This window comes from Cucumis melo, chromosome 8 (assembly GCF_025177605.1).
Source record: "Cucumis melo cultivar AY chromosome 8, USDA_Cmelo_AY_1.0, whole genome shotgun sequence".
Classification (NCBI taxonomy): domain Eukaryota; kingdom Viridiplantae; phylum Streptophyta; class Magnoliopsida; order Cucurbitales; family Cucurbitaceae; genus Cucumis; species Cucumis melo.
The window spans coordinates 29682621-29691287 of NC_066864.1; the positions used below are offsets into that span (position 1 = coordinate 29682621).

The 8667-nt window shown below is 36.0% G+C and overlaps 3 protein-coding genes across 4 annotated transcripts; 1 reads left to right on the forward strand and 2 right to left on the reverse strand.

Moving 5' to 3' along the window:
- Positions 1–316: 316 nt before the first annotated feature.
- Positions 317–4198, forward strand: LOC127150467 (uncharacterized). Of its 2 annotated transcripts, XM_051088260.1 has the most exons (9): positions 317–458; positions 628–1324; positions 1404–1550; positions 1617–2048; positions 2246–2373; positions 2465–2690; positions 2764–3171; positions 3373–3468; positions 3556–4198. In XM_051088260.1, the coding sequence occupies exons 2-9, from the start codon at positions 629–631 to the stop codon at positions 4144–4146; spliced, it is 2724 nt and encodes a 907-aa protein (XP_050944217.1). In that variant the 5' UTR covers positions 317–458; position 628; the 3' UTR covers positions 4147–4198. The 2 variants fall into 2 exon arrangements, with proteins under 2 accessions (XP_050944217.1, XP_050944218.1); XM_051088261.1 differs by lacking the exon at positions 317–458 and having other exon boundaries at positions 627–1324; positions 2782–3171.
- Positions 4199–4741: 543 nt separating this feature from the next.
- On the reverse strand, positions 4742–6546 carry LOC127150468 (uncharacterized). Its single transcript, XM_051088262.1, has 5 exons — positions 6225–6546; positions 6071–6136; positions 5603–5992; positions 5420–5515; positions 4742–5328 (listed from the first exon to the last, which is right to left on the reverse strand). Exons 1-5 carry the CDS (start codon positions 6525–6527, stop codon positions 4771–4773), a joined length of 1413 nt encoding a protein of 470 aa, XP_050944219.1. The 5' UTR covers positions 6528–6546; the 3' UTR covers positions 4742–4770.
- On the reverse strand, positions 6542–8155 carry LOC127150469 (uncharacterized). Its single transcript, XM_051088263.1, has 2 exons — positions 7051–8155; positions 6542–6787 (listed from the first exon to the last, which is right to left on the reverse strand). The coding sequence occupies exons 1-2, from the start codon at positions 7762–7764 to the stop codon at positions 6626–6628; spliced, it is 876 nt and encodes a 291-aa protein (XP_050944220.1). The 5' UTR covers positions 7765–8155; the 3' UTR covers positions 6542–6625.
- Positions 8156–8667: the final 512 nt, after the last annotated feature.

Below are 8667 nucleotides of genomic sequence, written 5' to 3' on the forward strand. Positions count from 1 at the left end.
AACTAAACGATTGGTCAAACAAAACTAAACGATCGTTTAAAACAACCAATCGATACCTTGAAATTAACTAAACGATCAGTTAAACAAAACTAAACGATTGGTCGAACAAAACTAAACGATCGTTTAAAACAACCAATCGATCGTTTGAAATTAACTAAACGATCGACTATAAAAAACTAAACGATCGTTTACATAAACTAAACGATCTTTTGAAACAACGAAAGACACCCGCGAATTGTTTACAACCGCGATTCAACATTTCAAAAAAAGTATGCGAATTTACAATATTGCCCCTTTGGTAAAAACGACCGATATATATATACGTTCCGCCTTCTCACTTTTCGTTTTTCGTCACTACGCAATACACAACCGCACTGATCACACCTTCGTTTTCTCTCAGTCCATTGTTCTCTCAGACCATTTTTGTCTCAGTCCATAGTTTTCGTCAACGTTAAAAGGTATTTTCCCGAACTTTTCCTACTATAACGTTACACTTTTCCTTTGTTTATATTTCAAACGTTTCAACTTCTGTCTTCAAAAACTATCACTGTGTTCTTATATTATTATTGTGAAGCGTTTAGGGTTTCGGGTTCGACTTCTGTCTTCAATATATTATATTCATTTCAGGATGGCTGTACCTAGCGAAAAGTATTTCCCTGCCACTGTGTCATGCCAAGTGCACAAGATTGGCAGTCTTATTAAGGATAAACTGACCAAGGACCAGCTGCAAATGTTCGAAAAAACAATTTTTGGTCCATTGCTGAATGTGAACATGGTATTCAACGGCCAGTTGATCCATCATTTCTTGCTGAGGCAGATACCTGAAGACGGTAACGCAGATGGAATCTGTTTCTCGGTTTTAGGGAAGAACGTCCGTTTTACCCAAAAGGAATTCAACATCATAACTGGATTGTGGCCAACAAACAATCCATTGGAGAAAGATTGCGATAGCAAGCGACTGCAAAGTCTTCTATTCGGATCAGAAAATAAGAAAGTAATAACATGCTTGGAAATTGAGGAAATTTTCAAGAATTTTGAGTTTACAAATGATGACGATGCTGTGAAGGTCGCCTTGGCCGTCTTTATAGAAACTGTGATGGTCGGGAAGGATAAGAAAACACAGTTTGACATGGACATTTTGGGAAGAGTTGATGATGAAGAAGCATTTAAAAGCTTCGATTGGTCAACTTTCTTCTACACTCGTCTGCTCAACAGTTTAAAGACAAGTCTCCAAGGCAAAAAAGAAGCATACGAGCTGAAGAAGACACGAAGTTCCAAAGCAGTGTCATACTATAACATCAAAGGCTACGTCCTTGCTTTTCAGGTGATTTTTATTTCTTCATACACTTTAAGTAAATGCCAATTGAACATCAAAGTTTAACATATTTGTTTAAATGTTGTAGGTGTGGGCTTATGAAGTACTCTCAACCGCAAATGAGCACCTGGCCACAAGAAACAGTAAGGGATTAATCCCAAGGATATTGAGATGGAATTGTACACAAGCTCCATCTTACAAAATGCTGCAGAATAACATATTCGACAACAAAAATGTAAGTAAAACCTGTCAGTCATCGTTTAATATAATTACACAATCCAATAATACAATTACATTGCAGACTGTTGTTCAACCTAAACTCAAGATGTCAACCCAAGAGAAGGCTTTCATGGAGAGTCGAATTCGAGGGGATGATAACATGCAAATGGAGGAGGATGAATCCATTGGAGCAATGAACAACAAATCATTGGAGCAATCAGACTCATCTCCACAAAGAGAACAACTCTCACCCCAAAGGGAACAAAGTCAAACAGTGGCTGAGGAGTCTGAAATGCATCCAATCACCAAGAAGAAACATTTCAGATCAAAGAAGTCCAATGACAAAGAAGAACGAAGTCATTCAAAATCCTACAAGAAACTGAAGAAGGAAATAAAAGAAGTTCGTAAGGATTTATCCACACTGACTTCTATAGTCTGTAGGATGGATGACACAATCACAAAGCAGTCATTGGAGCTGTATGAAATGAAGCAGATGCTGGAGAGATTGGTCCAGGTAAAATTTGTTTTCATCATACATTAGATAAACGATCGTATAACTTTGATAGACGATCGTTTATCAAAGTTACTCGATCGTTTAACTTCGATAGACGATCGTTTATCAAAGTTACGCGATCGTTTACTTTTATATACACGATGGTTTAACAATACATTATTTTTTTAATTTTATGTTCGTTTTTATTTGTTTGTTAGAATCAAACTGAAAATCAAGGGAATGATCATACTGATCAGAATGACAATGAGTATGTTGTTCAAGAACAACATACTCAACAACAACCTACTGAAGAACAACATACTGAACGTCAAGAGGAAACCCAAAGGTTAACATTTCATTCATTGTTTACTAGTTTATAAATACCTAACAATTGTATTTTTTTTTCTTATTCTCATGTTTCTTCTCATTTTGTTTAGGGAACATGAAGAGGAACGTGGTAGTGATATAAGCATAGACGGTAGGGATGCAGACTTGCTAATGACTATAAGAGATATATCGGATAGTCTAAGTCATCAAATTCAGAAAGAATCAGACCTGCCACAGATGATTACTACCCTTCCATATGTGAGCCAACCTCTTGCACTTTGTGAATTGGCTCCAATGGATCAAACTGTACAAATTGTAAATGAAGAATCTCAACTGGTATGTATACACAACAAATTTGTAGTCGTTTGAATGAATAGTTTGTTACTTGTTTAATACGATTACATTGCAGGAAACAACAAAAAAACAGGTTGAGATGAAAAAAAATGATGAAGCAGTTACTTTGGTTGAAAAAGAACCAGTAACTGTGCCTGATAAAGATGTGGAAGAAAAACCAATAAAGAGAAGAAAGCTATGTAAAATAGCAAATAAAGAGGTGCAACATGAAGATGAACAAGGTAATCCACCCACAACATCTGCTCAGATCATATCAGTATCTACAACACCTGTCCCAGATGTGGAAATCAGAGAAGTAGATCCATATAATCCGATGTGGAAAGTGGATCCAAAATTATGGAAGGAATACTTGCAATGGAAAAAATCAAGAAAAACAACCCATGAAGAAAGGAAAGTAGTCTCCACAACCAGAAAGAAAGACTTTTTCAGACAGCTTGAAGAAAACACATGGGTACATGGAGACGTAAGTACTCTTCCCAAACGATCGCTTATATTTGATATACGATCGCTTCTATTAACTAAACGATCGCTTCTATTAACTAAACGATCGTTAAGTTAATATTACACGATCGCTTACTACGTAAACGATCACATGTACATTTCTTATGCGATCGCTTATCCTCTCCTTTCATTCATTAAACGATCGTTTATTTTTTCTTTGTAGACATTGGATCTGCTATTCGCCCACTTGCAGAATAAAATGTTGCATCTCAAGCACCATTGCAAGCGTTCTTTTAGAATATTACATTCCTCTTTTCTGGTAAGTTGTTATTCTTTAATTTTTTTTTTTGTATACAAGTTAAACTGCATCATTATATTCTGATTAAATTTTGACTTGTTCTTGAAGACTGGAATCAATAAACCAGACTGCATTGTTTGGAACCACATTTTTGATACTCATCTGGTGACACCAGATAATAAGAAAGCTGAATGGACAGACCCAACAGCACACCTAAGTATATGGACAGAAAAAGATGTCGAATACTATTTCAACACTGCTGTTGGTGATTACAACGACATACCAGGGTGGGGAGATGTCAACTACGTGATTACCTGCATCAACATAAAAGAACACTGGTTGGCTATTGCAGCTGATATGAGAAAATGCAGGATCTACGTGTTCGACTCAATGCCAAATTATGTTGAGCAGAAACTTGTTGATGAAGCTCTTCAAATGCCTGCACGATGCATTGCCTCACTCGCGATTGCAATTGGAGTCAACCTCCATTCAGATCGTTTCACATATGGCCCTTGGCCAATACGCAGATCGAAGGCCACATTACAGAAAGGGCGTTCATTGGATTGTGGAATTTTCTGTACCAAATTTGTTGAATGCCTTGTAACTGCTAGTGACCTTGGTTGTCTAACTGTGCCAAACATGAAACTGTTTAGACAACAATATGTGCTGGAACTTTGGGCCAATAAATACTTTTGTTAATATTTGTATTCGTTTATATAATTTTTTTATGTAATTTTTATAGAGAGAATAACATATTATAATTTTAAACTTTGTTATAAAATAAATACTTTGTGATATTTTCAATTAAACGCGACCAAAATTGAGAAAGAATATTTGAGTTAATATTTGTATTCGTTTAGATACATATCACAAAATATTCGTGTAGAGAAATACTCATCGCGCACATATGTATAAACGATCTTCTTAATAAACGATGTCTAAACGATCTTCTTAATAAATGTCAAAATATTAAGCGATCGTTTAGTAAAGTCTAAACGATCGTTTGGTAAAGTCTAAACGATCGTTCGGTAAGTGTAAACGATCTTCTTAATAAACGATGTCTAAACGATCTTCTTAATAAACGTCAAAATATTAAGCGATCGTTTAGTAAAGTCTAAACGATCGTTTGGTAAAGTCTAAACGATCGTTTGGTACAGTCTAAACGATCGTTTGGTAAAGTCTAAACGATATTCTTAAAATCATAAAAAAATTCAGCGATCGTTTAGCTACAAGTAGTTTTGCAACATAGAGAATAATCGATACTACTAATTGAAATGCAACATACACAATAATAGAACAGCCAATTGATACTTGTGATTTATGTTAATATTTCAATACATAGGAGTGTTGGTTGGTCCATACTTGAAATGCTAATTGTTTTCTAAAGTATGACATGTTTTCTTGACATAATGTATCTAAACCAACACCAGCAGCTATGTACTCAAAATACTTAATTGCGAATACGCCACAATCACAATTATTTCGTTGAAGTGGAATTGGGTCAACAATGACAACTGGCCAAGGTTCCTTGTATGTCGATGATCTACCTCTCCTATCAAAGAAGCCAGTACTATCTAACAACTTTGGCACCAACTGTCGAATGGGCAGTAATATGTTTGTCATCTCTTCGGCAGTTGTAAGTGACGGAAGCGAATCCCATACCTTCACTTGACAACTTACCAAATCCAAGCATAATAGAACCCAATGGTTGCCATGGACATTGAATGGAGAGTAAACGTAATCAACACTTGCCCAAGGATCTTGGAAGTCCACTTTTGACCCGACAACATAGTCAACCAACCTATACTCTTCGTCCCAGTCAAACGGGCGATTCTCTTTAATACATTCTTTGTATAGGGGCCACTTCGAAACTAAAATGCGCTGCAAAGAAAAACATACAAACGCAAATATCAGACCGAAAGACAAATATCAAACGCAAATACATACATAAAGTAACGAGACGATTACAAACCATAAAGATTGTGTCCGCAGTTGTGAAGTTCTGAGAAGAAGGTATCCCGGCTGCCTTAATCTTCAAGCGAATGAAAAGAAAAAGTGCATCCAAATGCTAATACAAACAAAAGTAAGCAGTAAATGTATAGAACCATAACAATGATAAAATTATAATTGCATAAATGATAAGATAATCCCATACCTCATCCGACAACCACCGGCGACACATAAACAAGTCTCTGAAAAAAGCCTTCGATTTTTTCCCATGAAAGGTTTCACGCAGCTCATCGTCTGTACGCTTGTCTGTAATCCACGCTCGAAGTCTATCTAAATGGACGTCAAGTATTTTGTGCATAGGATCATAAACAATTGCTTCAGACTCAGAGGTGCTGGTGGTTGATGTCAGAGACCGTTTAGGTAGAGTTGTGAATGGGGTTGATAGGTAAACACTTGCACGCTTCCTACGGGCGGGCCGAACGTGTGGTCGTTGAGTGAGAAATGGTTCTATCTCTATGACGTCCTCATCGTCAACGACATCTATTGGCTCCTCTAAACCAATATCAACCTTCTTCTCCAACACATCTTCGTCACCCTATGGAAGCTCATAATGCATTAGTGTATATAATGATAGAAATTAAACATCAATATTAGCATGAACATGGAACCAAACCTTCTTTTTAACTTCAATGTGTTCATCCTCCAAGCCTTCGGACACCTTGTGGTCCCCTTCGTCACCCTATGGAACCTCAAAATGAATTAGCGAGAACATGGTTACCAAATATGAAACAACTAACGTGAATACACTTAACAGTTTCATTCCTAACCTTTCTTTGAAGTCCAATGTGCTTCAATATGGTTGACATCAGGCCCTTCAATTCGTCAATATCGGATTTTATAGTATTAAGTTGGCCTTCAACAACCGCTACTCGATCTTGGAGATTTCGAATAGCCTTTTTCATCTTAATCTTGGACTTCTGTTTCTTACTCTTTTTCAACTCATCTTCATCGTTAACAACTTCTCGTACTCTTTTTGAACCACCATTCTTCGACTGAATAATGGTAGATGAGCGGAAGTTTTCAAAAAGTTCACCTGAAGCAATTTTCAATTGCTCCTCTTCAGGTGTCATCTCAATGACCGCCTTAATTATAAACTGCAAATAGAAAAAGGCAAATGTATTTAGGACAAAGAAATAAGCACAAAATCACGCGATCCTTAAGTAAGTTACTATTGCTTGCTACTTACCATTGGCGAGTCAAACACCTGGCTTATAGTTTGGGACTTTGGTGATTGTTGGCACACCCACCTCAGCATTCGTGGTATGGCATGATCGTTTACTTTATCTACACCACATCCAATGATGGTTGGTATAGACTCATATGCCCAAACCTATTCCACATTTGACAAACAAGTTTAGAAAGTGCCACAAGATATATATAGATATATAAACAAGTGGTTATACAATCGTTTGAAAACAACTATACGATCATTTAACATAACTAAACGATCGTTAAAAAGAACTAAACGATCGTTTAAATAACTAAACGATCGTTTAAAATAACTAAACGATCGTTTAAAATAACTAAACGATCGTTTCAAATAACTAAACGATCTTTTTAAAGTTTTGAAGTAAGAAGTAAGAAGTCAAATACCTGTAATGCATGCGGAAATCCATTGATAGTATATTTTTTTGTCTGTGTTGATTTCTTCTTTCCCTTGGCATATTGCTTGTCCAAGGCTCTTTTCAATGCACTTAGCGTGCGTACAAAAACAATCCGACCCCAATCATAATTATTAAATGAATTCCAATCATCAGCAATCTTCAAAAAACCAATGTCCACTTTGGTTCGCCTATCTTTTCCCAACAAAGATATCTCTATAAAGTAGACTAAAGCTAATTTGACGATATCATCGTCATCACCCTCGTATTCCAAAAATATATCTTCTAAGTCGCTAACGTAAACACAGTCCTTGTCTTTGAAAAACTTCTCCAACAGTCGACTGTTCCCACCCAACTGAATATAGTCCTCTTTAGGACCCCATAGTCCAGTTACGATGTTAAACTCTCTCCTACCGAAAGTACAAACAACGCCCCCTAGTAGGAAACTTATAGAATCCTTTCCTTCATCTTCCACCTCCCTTAACAGTAAGTAGTGGATGAGTGGCCCATTGAAGACAATATTTAGGTCCAAAAAGTGCCCAAACTTTGTTTTCCTAAATAAGGCTAATTGATCGGGTTTGAGTTTGGCCTTAATATTATGTGTTGTCTTTTCCAAATGAGACAAACAGCTTACTAGGGAATAAAAATGATGGGAAGGATTAATCTTGTAGAAGGGTCCGTCGGTCGATGTTGAAGTCGATGTCATGATTCAAGCCAAGAAAAAGCAAATATATTGAAAATGGGTTACAGATAAAACTCACTGAAATAAGAGAACACGCTCAAAGTTGATTCTTAGGTTCGAAAAGGAGAAGCGACGAAATGCACTGGAGGACCGACGACAGACGAACAGTCGGAGTATCTTCGAAGAGCAGAGCGGGAAATTTGAAAAGCCAAAGAAAGGAGATGTTTTTTTTTTTTTACTTCAGGTGTTCTATGCGAAAGAGAAGGGAAAGCGAACGTGGGTAGGCGAAACAATCAATAGAGAGCGATAGAAATTTAATGAAGGGCATTTTTGTCTATTCACACCCAAATTGTCCTAAAAGTCTTTCTTTTGAAAACTTGTCCCAAAATTCATTTAAATCTCTTTTTTTAACCTATTTTTGGCAATTTCCCAAAAAAAAATCGTTTAGATTTGGCTACCCAAATCTAAACTATTAAATCTACATGATCGTGTAGCAAACAATAGCCAAATCTAAACGATCGTGTACCAAATATATTATGCACGTTGTTGATAGCATTGTTGACGGGGGTATTTTTGGTATTTTTCATTGTGGGACTATGAGCTTTTTCTGTGTTCAAAATTGTTCTATACTGTAAATATTTTATCGCTTTGTTATATTTTTGAAAATAGCTCTTATTATTTCATTTTCCTTATTACTTATAAAATAAAATCCAACTTTTCTCTTCCCTCGTTTCTATCAAATCAACTCTTTTTCTCTTCCCCAAAAATGATTATCCTCCAATAAATACTTTGAGCTATATTAATTATGTATAAATATATAATTAATAATATTTCCACCAAAATTTTCCATCTTTACTTTAATTAAATATACATCAAGAATATATTTAATTAATTCCAAATTCAACCAAACTAAAATAACTTCAAATT